Source organism: Triturus cristatus, chromosome 5_1 (genome assembly GCF_964204655.1).
Source record: "Triturus cristatus chromosome 5_1, aTriCri1.1, whole genome shotgun sequence".
Lineage (NCBI taxonomy): Eukaryota > Metazoa > Chordata > Amphibia > Caudata > Salamandridae > Triturus > Triturus cristatus.
In genome coordinates this window covers 917,165,917-917,185,375 of record NC_140587.1, presented here as the reverse complement: position 1 = coordinate 917,185,375, position 19,459 = coordinate 917,165,917, and the positions used below count along the sequence as shown (strand labels likewise).

General features: G+C 43.6%; 1 protein-coding gene across 1 annotated transcript in view; it reads right to left on the bottom strand.

Moving 5' to 3' along the window:
- Positions 1-18,965, bottom strand: part of LOC146831600 (heat shock factor-binding protein 1-like protein 1) — a 74,664-nt gene extending 55,699 nt beyond the window's left edge. The window contains exon 1 of the mRNA XM_085605945.1: positions 18,618-18,965. Within this exon, the coding sequence (XP_085462071.1) occupies positions 18,618-18,662 (45 nt within the window). The 5' untranslated portion in view covers positions 18,663-18,965. The remainder of the gene's footprint in view (positions 1-18,617) is intronic.
- Between the last annotated feature and the right edge of the window lie 494 nt (positions 18,966-19,459).

Below are 19,459 nucleotides of genomic sequence, written 5' to 3'. Positions count from 1 at the left end.
GATCCTTGACCATTCTGCACCTGACACATCCGGCCTGTGTTAAGGTGGCCCACTGATCCAGGAATGATCCCTAGTCATCCTGAGTCCAAGTCCAGAGTTGGCTGACACCTCCTGGACTCCACGACGAAGCCTGCAGTGTAAATCCGTAGGCTCCCTCGACCTGCTCCGATAAGAGAATCCCGATGTCAAAGGACACCCCTGCACCCAAAGCCCCTGGGCCTTGAGGAGCGTGACTGATGGGGTCCCTATGACCCACAGTATCCCAACATACCTCTGCTGTCTGTGATTTCCTTCGAGCAGCCTCCAGTTCATGGCCTGCAGCCTGTTTTCCAAACCAAGTTTCTCCATTGAATTGCATTAAGTGCCCGACACAGTGTTTGCACCCTGCAACTGGCTGCCTATGTGCTTCTGGTGGTGTATCTTTGGTGCTGCCCCCCTGTACTTACTTTAACCTCTGAAGCTTGCCCCCTGCAACGGATTTACTTAACTGCAAGCAGTGTGTCTTCAAGCACCCCCAGTCTCCATTGGGTAACATTGGGCCTGATCCCCAACTTTGACCTCTGCACCAGCCGCCCCTGTGCCACTGATGGTGCAGTGTCTGTGCTTACCTGAACCTTGCCCTCTGCTGACCCTGCAACCTGAAGACTAGATTTGTAAGTTGGTTACTTTTACCTGTAAAACAGCATTATTGTTTTCCTCTCTATGTTAACATTGCAGAGTGAAAATTGTACTTAGTGTACACTTTTGAAACTTTTTAAACTGCTATTTAAAAACGTACTTACCTTTTTGCGAAGATCTTGGTCTTTAAATAAATCTTGAGCAAAGCCTATTTTTATAAAATTGGTGTGGATCTCCTTTTTGAGCCGTGTGTTATTTATTGGTCATGGAGTACACAGCAAATGTCTTACACTCCTCTGTGTTAGGCCTAAGGCTTCTCTCCCACACTACCACAAATAGAGTACTTTGGGTTTGCATTGAGCCCTGTACACTTCTGAGGGAATCTCTGGACTCTGTGCATGGCATAACCACTTAGTGGTATACCATATACAGAGCCTGCTTCCTACAGAGTGGGTGTGCAAGCAGTTTTATGGGTGTGTGAGCAGTTGTATGGATCTGTGAGTGGTTGTGTGAGTTGCTGTATGGGGGTGTGAGTGGGTGTGTGAGTGGCTATATTGTTAAGTGTGTGAGTAGCTGTATGGATCTATGAATGGCTGTGTGAGTGGTTGTATGGGTGTGTGATTGGGTATGAGAGTGGCTGTATGGGTGTGTAAGTGGTTGTATGGGTGTATGAGTGATTACATAGGTGTGTAAGAGGATGTATAGGTGTGTGAATCGATGACTGAGTGGCTGTGTGGATATGTCAGTAGGTGTGTGAGGGGTTGTATGGGTGTGTGAGTAGTTGTGCGGGTGTGTGAATCGCTGTATGGATGTGTAAGTGGGTTTGTGAGCGGTTGTATGGGTCTGTGAGTAGGTGTGTAAGTGGTTTTGTGGGTTTGTGAGTGGTTGCATAAGTGTGTGAGTGGTTGTAAAGGTCTGTAATTGGGTGTGTGAGTGGTTGTATGGCTGTGTGAGTGGGTATGTGAGTGGTTGTATGGATCTGTGAGTGTATGTGTGATTTGTTGTATGGTTGTATGAGTGGATGTGTGAGTGGTTTACTGGATGATGTCATCAGTGATGTAATTTGAGACATCATCAATGATGTCATCAGTGATGTCACTGACCATATCACGAGTGATGTAACATGTAAGGTTATAAAAAGTGCATTGCAGGGGTTAAGTTATAGTTAGCTCAGGTAAGTATAACTGCAGAATTTCTATGGTTTTGTGCATTTGAAATCTGAGCCTAACTATAACATCCCTTAACCTTTTTTTATGAGTATATATACATGTATGTATATATATATATATATTCAGTGAAAAAACCATAGGTTTCACACACGTTATAGTTAGGAATTAGCATTTAAAAAACCTTAGAAATTCAGTGAAAAAAACCATAGGTTTCACACATGTTATAGTTAGCTGGACATTTTACTCGTAAAAAACCATTGAAATTGCCCCGTTATAGTTAGTTCAGCTAACTATAACTCGCGCGCCCGCAATGCACTGCTGATGACGTCACATATTACATCACTCATGACATGGTCAGTGACATCACTCATGACATCACTGATGACATCTCAAATGACATCACTGATGACATCATCCAGTGAATGTGTGTTTTTCTGAAAATTAAATATGTTTTATATATGTATATCTCAAGGTCGATGAAAGAATAAATGGGTATATTACTGTCTAAATGGATGATTTCTTATTGAAAAATTGATTGTGTAACTGACTGATTAAGTGTATCATAGTGAATACATGGCTTAGTGAGTAATGTTTAAATATATAAATATCTGTATCAGTCTCTCACTTTGTGTATAAGTGGCTGCATGGGTTGGTGAGTATCTACATGGGTGTCTATATAGGATATTAGTTGGTTTTTTGAGTATCAGTCTGAGTGTCTGCATGGTTCGGTGGGGGGTATTACGTAGTGCATAGGTGCATGAATGATTGACTCACTGTTTGTATGTGTTGATCAGAGCATGTGTGCAGGACTGCATGGGTGGATGAGTGTGTGTATGGGTGTGTTAGTGAGTGAATGACTGTCTCAATAGTGTCTTTATGAGTAACTACATATGTTTTAAACTAGTATATGTGACTATTGGTGTAAATAAGTGAGTATATGTGAGAGTGAGACATTGGAAGAGTTCCTGTATGAATAAGTATGTGTTTCTATAAGTGATTGTTTAAAAGACTAAGTATGTGTAAGTTTCCGTAGAAGTAAGTGTGGTGGTGTGTGAATAACTGTATATGCAAGTAAATGTATGTTTTATTCTTTATTAGCATGGGTGACTATGTGTGTGAGTAGCTCTATGGATAAGTGGCATTGTGTAACAGGATGTATAGGTGTATGAGTACATATGATAAGTGAGTACATGTATGAGTGACTGTATTGAACTGTTGGTGAATGAATGGATGTGTATGTGGATCTTAGAATTACTGAAGAGGTTGTTGTAACTGTTATTGGTATGTCCATTCTTTTGTAAATTTTAGTCTCTATTTTTGTATGTGTGTATCAAAGGTTATATTAGGGTGAGAGGAGGTCTGCCACTCTATCACAAGGATGATGTCATCAGTGATGTCATTTGAGATGTCATCAGTGATGTCATGAGTGATGTCACTGACCATGTCATGAGTGATGTAATATGTGACGTCATCAGCAGTGCATTGCGGGCGCGCGAGTTATAGTTAGCTGAACTAACTATAACGGGGCAATTTCAATGGTTTTTTACGAGTAAAATGTCCAGCTAACTATAACATGTGTGAAACCTATGGTTTTTTTCACTGAATTTCTAAGGTTTTTTAAATGCTAATTCCTAACTATAACGTGTGTGAAACCTATGGTTTTTTCACTGAATTTCTAAGGTTTTTTAAATGCTAAGTCCTAACTATAACGTGTGTGAAACCCATGGTTTTTTCAGTGAATTTGCAAGGTTTTTTAAATGCTAATTTTTTTTTTTTCTTCTATTTTTTCTAACATATTTTTATTTTAATTTTGTTACCTTTTATAAAGACTATGATTAAATTTTTAAAATTCTTTAATATGTTTTTTTTAATATATTTTTTAAAATAAACATGTAAAATTTATTAGCAGTACTTTTTTTCTATTTTTTTTATTATTTTTTTAGTACGCGTACCGTAAGCTTACGGTAAGCGTACGGTTTACGCAACGCCCGTAATTTCCCTACGCTGCTTGCGTATAGTTACGCAATTTGCGTAGCCGCGCGTACTCCGCGTGGGACGCGTACGCGTGTACGCTACACGCGCACGTTACGCGGAAGTGTCGGGGAGTGACTGTTATGCGCATGCACGCAAGCGCGTGTCTTTTTTACGCGCATGCGCACTTTTGCCGTAAGCGTACCGTAAGCGTACCGTAAGCGTACGGTAGGTCATGTGATCATGAAACACAACTTTTGATTGGTTGAAACTACTTTCAGTTCTAGAACTCTCCTACACCACACCCATTCCCCTCATTTCTGCTTGTGATCCCTTAGGAGAAGGAGCTGGGTTGTCTTTGTGATACGATGGCAGAACAGCAGAGCTCTTCTGAGAGTGAGGCTAGCACTAGCAGCACTGTTTTGAGGCAGAGAGCGAGGAAACAAAAGCCCTCTTATGTATGGGATTATTTTACTTTTCCTGAAGGCCAGCAAAAGGTGAATGCACCCTTAGTAACTTGCAAGCTGTGTCAGCGTGTACTTTCAAGAGGTAATCCTGACAGGAAGTATTCCTTTGGGAATCATACCATGAAGAGACACCTCAAGGATGTACACAGAAGGACACATGGTCATCTTTTTGGAGGTAACTCTTCAGAAAGACAAGCAAGTACATCCACAGCAGCTCAGCCTGGACCATCATCTGCAGAGCTGACTCCTTCTTCTGCAGGTCAGGTGAGCCCTTCATCTGTGGGGGTAGCATCTCCTTTTGCTGGCCCTCTGGAAATGAACCCTCGATTTTGGAGGGTTGATATTCGATGTGCCTTTTGTCAAGATCTAATTTGCCATAGGGAGACCAGTGTTTCCCTAGTGAACAACAAAATAGATCAGCACACTTGTCGCTTTGAATAATTTTCCCATTCTTTCTTTCCTCTGTCCCTGCATGAACACAACGGTTCTTTTAAGAGCCAACCTTATCTTTCATCTTTTTTTTACATATGTTTTTAAAAACTTTTTTTTTTTTTTTTTACCGTACGCGTACGGTGCGCGTACCTTTTTTTTAAAAAAAAAAAACACTAAAAATCAATTATCACATTACAAGGTCTTTGAGAGTACAATTATTATTATTGACTTACCATACCCACTCAAAAAAATATTTATTCATTTGTTTTTTTAAAAAATTGCTTTAAAAATGATTCTCTGCCTGTAATTCCTATTTGCACACAGAGTCATGTTTTCACATTAGTCACAAAACGAAATTTCTTTGCCAATTTGAAAGCACACTTACTGCTCTTTTTTTTGGCAAGTGAAAATCACTTTTACAGACTGACACATTATGAAACCACTTTTTTGATTTTTTTAAATGCACATGTCCAAACTGCTTTTTCAGACCACCACCATGTGTAACCTGGGTGGCTGCCTACATTCCAGCAAGGGCAACCAGCCTTAGTGATGCTGAATGTATTTGCATTACTGAGTCCAACCTCAAACCCTTAAACTATTCTTTTTTTTTCCAGTACACCTTAATTTATCGTGAAAACATAGTCCATATTATTTTACATGTTCCTCACATTTAAATTTCTCCCAAAACAGAAAATGATAAACGCAACTTCAACAAAAAGAATTTCCATTTCTATTATTCATTTCTTAATTTACCATATACATCTCCTCTCAAACTCTAACCTCACCTTTAAAATTAGTTAGCTGTGAAAGAAATGTGGCACTCAAACAGCAGATTATCAGAGCCAGGATCTCTGTTCTGTTCACCTCTCTCCTCTCAGCAGAACCAGATAATGGCAAACTTTCCCTCTATTATTCCACACATATACATGTAAGTTTCAAATCTCAGTGCTTCCCCCTTTTTTTCAAATGTAATCACACATTTCTATTGGTTGAAAACCAACCCTTTTCCAAAAGTACCCTGCCCCCAACTTGACTTCTGCCTAGTACCCTTCCCCCAACTTGACTTCTGCCTGCTACCATAGCAACAGCTCATGGAACACTGCTGTGTGGAGTTAGGGCAGAAGTTCGCCACACAATGTTTCAATTCCACAGAGCAAGAGTGCTTGACTTTTCAAACCTAACAGCAAATCCATAGTACTGTTCTTTGGTAACACATTTTTTTGTACCAATACAAACCATGCTTCTATTAATTTACACATACAGCCTAGTTTTTATTCTAGAATGGTATGAAACAGCCAATTTTGTTTTGAAAAAAATATGTATGCCTCCATTTCCAAACTGTCTTTCTTTTCATATTGCCATTCTACTGAAAGACACCTCCTGAGTGCATCCAGTTCTCCTTTGAAGATGTTCACAGTGTGGATTGTAGGGCACAGCTATGTCTTCTGGAGTGAAAAGTTTGCAGAGAAAACAGATATGGTGAGAGACCTTGCTTTGCCAAATGTAGACATTAAATGGATTGGTCAGAGAGGGTTAAAGTGGCACCAATTGATGCCATTGGTGAAATCCTTCATGCAAATCCAACACCCTGACCTCATAATAGTGCACTGTGGTGGTAATGACCTAGGCACTTTGACTGGGGTAGGTCTGGAAATGCTTATGAAGGACACCTTTGCACAACTGTTTTCACTTTTCCCTAAAACTGCCTTTGTGTTTTCCAACATATGCCAAAGGCAAAAATGGAACTGGTCCAATCATTTCTGTCCGCAGATTGACAAAGCAAGAAAGCACGTCAACAAATCTGTTTCTGCTTTCCTCCGTGACTATGGTATGGGTGCCATTTACCACAACAACTTGCGTTATGACATGCAAGACATTTATAGAGGAGATGGTGTGCACTCCAATGATGAAGGGAACAGAGTCTTCCTCTTGAACCTTAGACTCTGCATCGGTACTTACTTGTAGGTACCACTAAAAAATCATTTCATAAACACAACGGCTCTTTTTAGAGCCCCCTAATATCTAAACACTTAAATCTGAATTTCATTTATTTATTTATTATTTTTTCTACCGTACGCTTACCGTAAGCTTACCGTACGCGTACCCCGTGATTTTTTTAAAAAACAATAAATGTTTTTTTTGTACTTTACAGTCCTTCTTTGACCCCCTCACAAATGTAAGGGGGTCTGTAACTCTCCTCTTTGCCCCCTTTTCTTGTTTTCACTCTTTTTTTCAGAGTGAAATACACAAAATGGCGGCCGCCGCTTCCTGGTTTCGGCCGATTCGAATGTTTACTAAGATCTAAGAGCCAATCAGAATCGCGCTCGCGCACGCCACCGTACGCGTACGGTAAGCGTACGGTAAGCGTACCGTAAGCGGGCTCAGATATATATATTGATTTAAAGGCTATTTTTTCAGAATCTACTGAACAGATTTACACCAAACCTACAAAAGGCACTTCCTTGACCTAGGGACTACCTCTCTGCCAAATTTTGAGTAATTCTGTTCAGCCGTTCGGGCTGTAGCTCGTTCTAAAGGTCCTATGGAAAAATGCATGGAAAAAACGCGTTTTGGGACCCCCCTTTTATCTCAGCCCCTGCTTGATGTATCCCCCCGAGACTTTCAGGGTAGGAGCGGAGCGTAGCGCCCCACCTATTTTGAGAAATTCGCGAGGATTCGTCGACCGGCGCCAAAGTTATTCAAAATAGAATGTTGCGGATTTCCTATGGAAAAGGGGTCCTAACTATAACTACCTACTGGCGACCGCCAGTAGGTAATATATATATATATACATGTATGTATGTGTGTGTATGTATATATATATATATATATTCACTGAAAAAACCATAGGTTTCAGGCACTTTATAGTTAGGAATTAGCATTTAAAAAACTTAGAAATTCACTGAATAAACTATTGGTTTCAGGGGCGTTATAGTTAGCTGGACTTTTCACTCGTACAAAACCATTGAAATTCCCCTGTTATAGTTAGTTCAGCTAACTGTAACTCGCACGCCCGCAGTGCACTGCTGATGACGTCACATATTACATCACTCATGACATGGTCAGTGACATCACTCCAATGACATCACTGATGACATCACTGATGACATCATCCAGTGAATATGTGTTTTTCTGAAAATTAAATATGTTTTATATATGTATATCTCAAGGTCGATGGAAGAATAAATGGGTATATAAGTGTCTAAATGGATGATTTAAAAAAAAAAAATTGATTGTGTAACTGACTGATTAAGTATATCTTAGTGAATACATGGCTTAGTGAGTAATGTTTAAATATGTAAATATCTGTATCAGTCTCTCACTTTGTCTATAAGTGGCTGCATGGGTTGGTGAGTAGCTACATGAGTGTCTATATAGGTTATTAGTTTGTTTTTTGAGTATCAGTATGAGTGTCTGAGTGTCTGTATGGTTCAGTGGGGGGTATTACGTAGTGCATAGATGCATGAATGAGTGACTCACAGTTTGTATGTGTTGAAGACAGCATGTGTGCAGGACTGTATGGGTGGATGAGTGTGTGTATGGGTGTGTTAGTGAGTGAATTACTGTCTCAATAGTGTCTTTATGAGTAACTACATATGTTTTAAACTAGTATATGTGACTATTTGTGTATATAAGTGAGTATATGCGAGAATGAGAGATTGGAAGAGTTCCTGTATGAATATGTATGTATTTCTATAAGTGATTGTTTAAAAGACTAAGTATGTATAAGTTTCTGTAGAAGTAAGAGTGGTGGTGTGTGTATAACTGTATATGCAAGTAAATGGATGTTTTGATTCTTTATTAGCATGAGTGACTATGTGTGTGAGTAACTCTATGGATGAGTGGCGTTGTGTAACAGGATGTATAGGTGTATGAGTACATATGATGAGTGAGTATATGTATGAGTGACTGTATAGGACTGTTGGTGAATGAGTGGATGTGTATGTGGATCTTAGAATTACTGAATAGGTTGTTGAGACTGGTATTGGTATGTCCATTGTTTTGAAAATTTTAGTTTCTATTTTTGAATGTGTGTATCAAAGGTTATATTAGGGTGAGAGGAGGTCTGCCACTCTATCACAAGGATGATGTCATCAGTGATGTCATTTGAGATGTCATCAATGATGTCATGAGTGATGTCACTGACCATGTCATGAGTGATGCAATATGCAACGTCATCAGCAGTGCGTTGCGGGCGTGCGAGTTATAGTTTGCTGAACTAACTATAACGGGGGAATTTCAATGGTTTTGTACGAGTGAAAAGTCCAGCTAACTATAACGCCCCTGAAACCTATGGTTTTTTTAGTGAATTTCTAAGGTTTTTTAAATGCTAATTCCTAACTATAACGTGCCTGAAACCTATGTTTTTTTCAATGAATTTCAAAGGTTTTTTAAATGCTAATTTCTAACAATGCCTACAGAGATAGGACATGTGAAGAAAGAAGAATAAATGCACAGAAAGTAAAAACAAGAAATGCAGAAAGAACTACAGAAGTCCTCAAAGACGAAGAAAAGTGCAGCAAGAAGGATAACGTGCAAAAAGACCAAACAGAAGAGCAGAAAGAAGCCTTGTTGCAAAATCATCCTGTACCCTGAACTTTTTCAGATGGATACTGGTGGTAACTGAGTCTGACTAACCAGTCCTAGAGCCAGTGCTATGTTAAAAGACACTTAGAATACAGTGAAAACACCTACATACACTAGGGAACACTATGTGTTGGGGTCTCCCTGACCTCCTCTGTAAACCCCTAGTATATAATAGGGCAGGGGGATTAAACCAACCTCCTAAATCGTGCCACAGGGCGTGTTTGCACACGTCACCTCAGGCACCGTCCCCTCCCTTCCCCACTGTGTAAACACGCCCTGTGGCCGTTTTAAGTTGGGATATTAAGTCCCCTGGAATCCTGAGAGTTCCTAGGGTCCAACTAGCCGACTAGGTACCTCCAGTAAGCGCCACAGAGCTGCGTTGCAGACAGATGCAAAAAGGGGCACGGCCTAGACCACCTCTCTGTAACGCAGGGCAGTGGTGCTTACTGGAAGCACCTGGTGTGCTAGTTGGCCCCCAGGGCCCCTCAGGATTGAAGGTGAATTATTTCCCCAACTTAAAACGCGCCACAGGGCGTGTTTGCACACGTCACCTAAGGCCCTGTCCCCTCTCTTCACTACTGTGTAAACACGCCCTGTGGCCATTTTAAGTTGGGAGATTAAGTCCCCTTGAATCCTGAGGGTCCCTAGGGGCAATATAGCCCACTAGGTACCGTCCAGTAAGCGCCATTGCAGAGAGGTGTAAAAAGGGGCACGGCCTGCACCACCTCTCTGCAACGCAGCAGCGCTTACTGGAAGCACCTGGTGGGCTAGTTGGCCCCCAGGGTCCCTCAGGAGTGAAAGGGAATTATTTCCCCAACTTAAAATGCACCACAGGGCGTGTTTGCACACGTCACCTCAGGCCCTGTTCCCTCCCTTAACCCTGTGTAAATGCGCCCTGTGGCCGTTCTAAGTTGAGAGATTAAGTCCCCTTGAATCCTAAGGGTCCCTAGGGTCAAACTAGCCCACTAGATACCTTCAATAAGCGCCAGATAGCTGCGTTGCAGAGAGGTGTAAAAAGGGACGTGGTCTCAGAACACCTGTCTGCAACGCAGCTCCCTGGCGCATACTGGAGATACCTGTTGGGCTAGTTGGTCCTCAGGGACCCTCAGTATTGAAGGGGAATTCATTCCCCAACTTACAACTTGCCAGGGGGCGCGTTTGCAGAGTGCTGTAAGGAGGGGGCGTGGCCTCCGGCACGATGCCGGTCTTTTATTTATTTTTATTTTTTAAGAAGGGCGCTGTGTGGCCCCCCTTCTTTTTCTAACTTATTGGCCCTGGGGACCCCATACCCCAGGGCCTGCCCCTTAATTTTTTTTTTTAGAAAAAAATAATTGGAAGGGGGCCGCGTGACCCCCTCCCAAGGCCTTAATCAGCCCCGGGGACCCCAACCCCCGGGGCATGGCCTTTTTAAAAAAAAAATATTTAGGAGGAGGCTGCGTTGCCCCCCTCTTCAGGCCACTTATGGCCCCGGGGACCCCATCCCCTGGTGCCGGCCTTTGTTTTTTTAATATATTTATAGAAACACCTAGGACATGCTGGACAAACCGTACGTACCTATCACCATGATGATTTGCGTGATATTCATTAAAAGGCGACTATGCATGCAATGAATCCACGTGGAATGTGTTTACTCCGCTAGTGATGCTCTGACATGTCTGACGCCCTACCGCCCTACCGTGCCTAATGCCGGCGCCCCCGCCGGTGGGTACTCTCCAAGGAGACACCCTTGTCATTTATTTATACAAACATGGGTAGCTATTGACGGGCACATTTAATTCACACGCACACCAAGCCACTCAAAGGGGATTCGACAAAAATTCTACCAAAACTATGCAAGAAACCCCCTTCACGGTTAATAAAACACACATCCACCGCCGGATTTGTAATACTTTTTATTTTACTCTCTGGAAAGGAGATGAACCTCACTTGAGAGTCACAGCGTGCTCTTGGCTGAGCCCAATGATGTGTTACACCCACCAGTGCCCCCCGAGTGCCACACACCTCTGTGTTGTATTCCACCAGCTAGTTTGTATGCTATGACACTCTCTAGCCCATGTGCACTGTAACACCACCCCGTGAATATGTCATGCCACACCTGCCTTCGCACAGGTTATATTGCCCCATCTAACATGCCTTTCTCGATGCCTATGTTATAACGCACAGCGCTATGCCATACATATTACAATCTGGGATCCATATCTTTGTCACAGTGCATATGCAACGTTACACTCCCCAGCACATATTTTATATTACAACTTTAGAGACTAGTTAGGTTACACAACACTGCCCTGTGCATATTACACTCCAAGGTGCATATCGCTTAGCACGCGCTAGTGCCTGTGCTATCTCGTGCTCTCCAATGAATCTGTCATTGCGCACAATGTATTGCATATTATATTTCATGCCCCGGTTCATCTTATATCACACTTTTTGGTGCATAGTTTATACCATACACTATATCTAGTTTTCATTTTCAATCGTGCTCTCAGGACTATATTCTATATAACACTGCGTTCACCTACCCTTTTCATGGGCATTATATTTTGCGATGGGGGTGGAGGGTCAGGGGGTGTTTCTGCCAAGTGAGCCCGGAGTCACAGTCACAACCGTCCTCTTCTTCCTGACTAAAAGTGAGATTATGCTGCATACTTGTTCATATTTTAAGTAGTTCGCACAGACACACATTTTAAAAACAATAAAGTTCCTAATACCCGCATTCTCTGAACAGTTAGCTTGCTGCCCCATCCACCTCCTCCCTATCCTCTGTTGTCTGAATCCATGGACTAGCCTCCTCCCTCCTGCCATGCATGGTCTGATGTGCTGCCTCTGCCCTCCATTTAGCATGATGTACCAGTCCACTCCTCCTGCCCTCCATTGCCCAATTCTATTTCCCATCATTGACCTCCTGCTTAGCCTCTGTGCTTAGCTTGCTGCCCCTATTCTCCTTCCCCCTGCCCTCCGATGTCTTTGTGCATGCCCCTGCTCCATCCTTTTTGCCCACCATGTCCCATGGACCTGCCACTCCTATCTACTCTGAGTTTTCTGTTGAGCTGCCACTCCCCTCCTACCTGCCTAGCATTGTCAGATGACCTTAACCTGTCCCTGCCACCTCCACCCTGCCTGTCCACATTCCATGCCCAATCCCCTTTCTCCTGTCCTCCATGGTCCATTTTAATACCACACCCTTCTGCCCTCCCTGGTCTGTTGTGCTGCAACTGCTCCTCCTGCCTGCCCCATGTGGTCTGTTGTGAGGCCCCTTCCCCTGAACTCTCTTGTCTGTGCCCAGGTCCTGACCCTCCCTTCTATCCTCCATGGTCCTTTGTGCATGCCACTGCACCCTCCTTCTTGCCCATCATAGCCATTGTGCTGCCACTAACCCTCCCGCTTGCCATGCATGGTCTTCTGTGCTGCCACGGCCCCTCCCACCTTCCCTGTGTGGTCAGCTAGCTGCCCCTGACCCCCTCCCACCTTCCCTCCATGGTCTGTGTGTATGCCATCATAGTCTCACTGTTGCTCTCCATGGTGTGTCTTGCTTCTACTGCACATCCTGCCTGATCTACATGGTCATCTTGCTGCTCCTGCCCTGCCCCCTTGCCCCCGGCCCTCTGTTTCCATGTGCAGACCCCTATTCCCTCCCCCTTGGCTTGTCTGTTCCATTGTAATGCCCCTGATCCGTCCCTCCTGCCCTTAATGGTCTATTATGCTGCAGCTTTCTCTCCTGTCTGTCCATTATGGTCAGCTAGCTACCATTGCCTCTTTCCACTCAGTTCTCTGTTGTCCATGTGCATGGTCCTGTCCCCTCCCTATTGCTTTCTATGGATTGTTGTGCTGCACTCCCGTCCCGCATGCCCTGTGTGGTGTATTGTGCTGCTACAAACCCTGATGCCTGCCCTGTAGGGTCAGTTTGGTGCACCTCTCCATGTCCCTCCTGTCCTCTGTTATCCAAGTCCATATCCCTACCCCAATTCCTCCTGCCTTCCATGATCCAATGTACCATAATTGCGAACATTTTGAACTTGGTAAGAGGGAGATTTTGAAAAAAAAACTGGGGTATTGATTTCCCCCTTTGAGTTACATTGAAAAAGAGGAGATTGTAGACAGGAGACAGATCAAATAAAGCCCATTTGAGCTTAAAAACATTGGACGTTTCCTGGCTGAATCGGGTCTGTTGGCATGTATGGTTGTACTACCACTGCCTCTCCCTTCTGCCCACAATGGTCTATTATATTGCCACAGCCTCTCTTGCCAGTCCTGTATTGTTGGTTTGTTGCCCCTGCCCCCCTTTCCACTGCCCGCCATAGTCTGTTGTGCTGCCACTGCCCTTCCTGCCTGCCCAGAGTGGTCAAATTGTTGCCTCTGCACCCTCCTTCCTGCCTTCAATTTTCAGAGTCCGTGCCCCTGACCTCTGCCTCTCAACAGTATCCTAATGAACAACTAGAATGCTAACATTCTATATTTATTACAAAAGTGTGGAACGCCTGACGTCATCTTGATGTAATCAAAACTGTAATACCTAGAGCATTTCCTTTAGAAATTACATATATGAGAGGGTCTTATTTGCATCAAAATTATGGTTAGTGCTCTAAAAAGACTAAAATGAGGACATATTTTCTGAGTTTTCAAATAGCGACAAAGCACTTTTAAATTATTTGTTATCTTTATGTTTTTTTATCCAGTTGACCACTTGATTAAATGTTGCACTTAGGGGAGAGGATGTGGTGTTACTTCCAGAGTTGCAGACTTTGCAACTGGGGAACCAGGTTGGAGTTTCTGCTTCAGATCAACATTCTGTGATTCTGGTCAAATCACTTAATCTCCCCATGTCTACAACCAAATGAATTTGTTCTTGTGTGATGTAACCAATGCTCATGTAATGCACTCCAATATCTGACAAATCTGCACTATATAAAACTGCAAAAACACAAAAAATAAAAAGTGTTTTGCACACTTCTGTCATTGGGCTACATGTGGGCTACATCTGGGAGATATTTGTGCTGCATTTGGGCTATTTTGACTCTGGTGCCCATCTTGGGAGATTTATTTGTTATGAATTTTCCTTATTTCCTCATTTACTGCAGTCTCCTCAGTAGAAATGCTTTCAGTTTTTTACTTTGATTCCATCAAGAAGGTATTCAGATATGTCACACATTTGCCATGAATTCTGAATGTTAGCACTCTAGTTGCTCATTAGATCACTGTAGTAAAGCTACTGCTCACCACGGAAGTCTGCTGCTGGTATTAAAAGTGCATGTTTCAGTCTGCATGTCAGAATTTTTTAATAAAATAGAAGTGGATTTGAGAAGTCACTCAAAATTTGCCCTAAAGTGTTTTTTTCAGCACTAATCATAATTTATATGGCAAAATGAAGCCCCTCATGATGTTCCTTTTTAAATTAAATGTTTTAAGTGTTACCAGTTTATTCCAATCAAGATGGCTTTAGGTGTGCCATACTTTTGTCATAAGTAAGACAGTAAGCGCTCTAGTTGTTCTTAAGAACACTCTGGGACATTCTGTCATTGGGCTATACTTGGACTACATCTGGGTGATATTTGTGCTACATTTGGGCTCTTTTGTCTCTGGTGGCCATCTTGGGAAACTTATTTGTTAAGAGGTTTCCTAATTTCCTCATTTACTGCAGTCTCCTCAGTAGGAAATACTTTCAGTTTTTTACTTTGGTTCCATCAAGAAGGCATTCAGATGTGTCACACATTTGCCATAAATCCAGAATGTTAGCACTCTAGTTGCTCATTAGATCACTGTAGTAAAGCTACTGCTCACCAGGGAAGTCTGCTGCTGGTATTGAAAGTGCATGTTTCCTTCTTCAAGCCTCACACGCATTCCCCCACACCTCCCACTTGTTTCCTTCTTCAAGCCTTGCACGCACTCCCCCCACCCGTCCCACTTGTTTCCTTCTTGAAGTCTTGCGTGCACTCCCCCATCCCTCCCACTTGTTTCCTTCTTCAAGCCTCAAGCCCGCCCAGCTGCAAGAGTTGTTCTTGTCAGGTCTGGCACCCGAGCTGAACATAAAATGCACCCTTTATGTACACAAGGTTTTCATGGTGAGTTCAGCTTGTGCGCTGGTACTTGAGGGTGCACGGACTCAGGCCACCCTGTGGGTCTGCCCAGCTCTGTTGGCTTTTGTGTGTAAATGGATATGCAGCTTGTGTATGTCTCCTAATCCAGGGTTTTGGCCCGTTTAATGCTGTGTTGACTTTTGGCACGCAAGGCAAGCGAGCCACTGGAAGACAGAGGTCATTTGCCCAGGATCACGCGGTTTGGACAAGTATATATTCCGGCATTATAAGAACTCTGTTTCCTTGTCCGCCACTAGACTCCTAGCAGTGAAACCACATAAGATATACATTTTCAGGTCGTTTAGATCTCTGTAAAGTTTGTTTTCCAGTTTTATGTTTCTAGCTTGTAGGATTGTGTTTTGCCTACCCTGTCAATAAAATCCTGCATATGCAGGTGAAATCCTGGCTTTGTAGTGAGCCCACAAGGCTTACCGTAGCTCAGACGAGTCCTCCCCTTTTAGATGTCAGTGCCTCGTGGTTTCCCTTCCCGTGACCCACAGAGGGCCATAGGAATTGTGCGGCTCTGCAGCTCAGGCCTTTCCTGTTTAATGATATATTTACCGTACTCGCCACATAATTTACAGTCGTCTGCACAATGTGCAGATTTCAACAAAAATAGTTCAAATGGATCAAACGTTTCTACAGAAAAGTGCTGCGTGATGTTCAAGCTCAGTGGCAGACCTTTTTCAAAGGTAACTGACCGTCCTTCGGTTGCTGGCTGCTGTATATAAGTATTAAAAGGCAAATTGTGAAGTGAAACTTTTGCCCAGGCGATATGTATGCATGTTAACATAAATTTGTCACATAATTCTGCCAAAGAATGTCACATTAAGCCTCATTGTTTATCATTTCTTGCCACATAATCTAGAATGACCATGCTGCATAATTGGGTCCTCCATTGCCGTATAATTCCATTATCCCTGCTTATGAGGCACAGTGCTCGGCTTTGGTGAGCTAGTATTTCTTCGTTTTGACAAAATACTTTTCTTTCGTAGGCTGGTGAGTCTTGCTTTGCCATTCGTAGTAAGACACAAGGCTCTCCATTGGCGTGCTAGCGTTTTGTTGATTTCAGTGTGAGGTCTCGTGGGGACTACTGTGGCATATGTGGCTCTTCATTGGTGAATTGGGTTGTTGCGATTTGTGTGGATGTTCTCCGATCCTCTGGTCCAACTCCACCCTGCTTTAACTCTTCCCCGGTCGCATTTCTTTCTCCACCCTTCCCTTTCTTCTCTCCCTCATCTCTGCTCTCCGCTCCCCTTTAACGGGCTTCCTTTTGTCTACCCCTTTTTTCCCTTTTATCTTCGTTTCCCATTTTCAATACCCGTACCACTCCTCTTGCCTGCAGGGCTTCAATTAGGGCAGTTTAGGTGTTAGTGGTGTCTTCCGGGAGGTTTTGCCGTGGGCGTGACCGAGGAACAAACCAACCCGGGGAGAGGAAGCAGACATATGGACTTTTGGCAGCTGGGAAACATTAAACTGTTGCATGGCTAACAGAATTTTGTTGCGCTATTTACAGTGAGCCTATTCTCTACATAATGGCACATTCTTGATGCTTATTTGGCTTTTCCTCCTTCACGGTGGCCCATATTTACGTGCATTGAGCTTGATATGGTGAATTTTAATTCTTCCTTCTTTATGGCCCATAATTAACGCGTATTGATTTCACTTCCTCAATCATTAGTGGACCTACTTATTGTGAAGCGATTTCTACATGCAGTGATACACACATGGCGCTTCTTTACTTGTAGAATCCACTATCCCTTAGTGGATCCTCCGAGCAACTACCTGGGTGGCTCACCCCTGGCACCCTTAATTTTTGCCTACTTCCTACCTCTGGGTGAGACCTTACGCCATTTCCTGGACCCGTACACACACATGCTTCCTCCACCCTCTGTCTCTCTTCCTCCACCCTCTCTCTCTCTACCTTTCTCTCTCTACCTCTCTACCTTCACCCTCTCTCTCTACCTCCCTACCTCCCTCTCTACCTCTCTACCTCTACCTCTCTCCCGCTCTCTCTCCCTCTCTCCCTCTCTCTCGCTCTCTCTCTCTACCTCTCTCTCTACCTCTCTCTCTCTACCTCACTCTACCTCTCTAGCTCTCTCTACCTCACTACCTCTCTCTCTACCTCTCTCTCTACCTATCTCTCTCTACCTCTCTCTCTCTCTACCTCTCTACCTCTCTCTCTACCTCTATCTCTCTCTCTACCTCTACCTCTCTCTCTACCTCTCTCTCTACCTCTCTCTCTACCTCTCTTCCTCTACCTCTCTCTCTACCTCTCTCTACACATCTCTCTCTCTCTACACACCTCTCTCTCTCTACCTCTAAGTGGCAGCTGGAGCCTGATAGCACTGCTTGTCCTTTAAAAAAAAAAGCATTGGCATTGCCAATAGGTCTCGCCTTTGGGGCCATAAAAGTGTTTAACCATGCAACAGTTAATGTTGTTGCACCAAGGATATTGTGCTGCATAACTAAATACTTATAAGGTCCCAAAAGCGAGACCTATTGGCTATGCCAATGCGTGTTCCATATTATAACCTGCCCCAGCCTTAACCCTACCTTTAAACCCTACTAGCCTTATCACAACACTCAACCCCAATCCTTTATTTTACCTGAGCCCTAATCCTAAACCTGTCACCACCCCTTACCGTAACTCTATCTCTAACACACCACAAGCCCTACCCCTACTCCTTACCCTAACCTGTTAACCTAACCCAGACATCTTTAGACTCACCTGAGTAAAGGTAGTGATATTGTCATTCGATATATTTTTGATATGGTGCTTAGTAGTAGGCCGAGGTTATGAGTCTTGAAAGGTAGCGAACAGAAACGAAGAGAACAGAACAGCGCCATACGTTCAAAGAAAGGGTTCCTCTGCTTTGGGCCGGTTTGCATCCCTGCTTGTGACTGCACAGGTTGAAACTGTTGATAAAACCGGCCCGAAATTCAGAAACTAAACTAACCACATTGTAATATGCATCACTCACGTAAAGAAGTTTCAATGGTATTCATAATCAACTTTCACCGGGTTGCGCTGTCTCTGAATGTACACGTCACGTGTAAAGAGACTGCCTTTAAAAAGAGATTATCGTTTCTTGGAATAAATAATGAAGTCTAAAGACTGGTGTCACCGAGATAATTCTAAGCTCTGGTTGCCGTGGCGAAAAGCTGCTAGCTGAACAGGTTTTTTTTCTGAAGTTTTTTTCTATAGCGCGCGAACTCGACCCGAGGGTATTGACTGAAGCGCTTTACACAAGCACCAGTTACATTACACAAGGAAACAATTTCTGCTGATTACTTACAAAGTCGGCGAGCTCCTGTGGGGTCCTGGGGTCGGTGTCAGCCATGCCGCTGCCGGTGTCTGCGCGGTCTGAGGACTGCCTAGCCTTCCTTTATCTACAAGGCTTCCTTTAGTCTCCCACCTTCCTTGGACTTCCCGCCTCTCCACGCCGTCTTCCCGGGGAACGAGGTCAACTGGCGGCTACCATCAGCGCCTCCCGCAAACAAACAAGCACTGGGCAAACAGGACACAAAGGAGAGAGCAACTGTCCAGGGAACGACTAGGAGACCGACTCCATCCCCACCCAGCCCGACACACTCACAGGGAGGCACCTGCGAAGAAATGTAGACGAACAGGACCGTCCTGTTCTTCGGCGTCGAGAACAAATGAACGAGGGAAGCTACGTAATTATAGAGGTCACCCACACAGGAAACAGAGCATATTGGCAGGAATAAAATGGTGACGCATGTAGCAAAAAGCGAATACCGTTGGTTGACACAAATAGCTTCAAACTATACAATGCCTTAGCCTTTTGGCACATAATATGCTGAACCGTCACACGTCAGATACGAGGCCGTGTTCATGTTGGCACTTACATCATCATCCTTGGTATCTGAGAGGGTTAAGTTCTCATTGTTGGAACTCTAACCCATAGGACCTCCACAGATCCTGAAAGCAGTGGGTGCGGAATAAACCCAAAGACCCATCAAACTAGCCTTCAACAAGTGTGTACAGATACATCCCTTTATTTTCCTTCTAGCAGCATATATGAAACTCAACAAAGACCACTTTCCTTAATGTGACGCTCATCGCCCTCCTGGTCGTTGGAAGGCAGTGTTTGCAGGCAAAGTCTCCAAGGCCTGC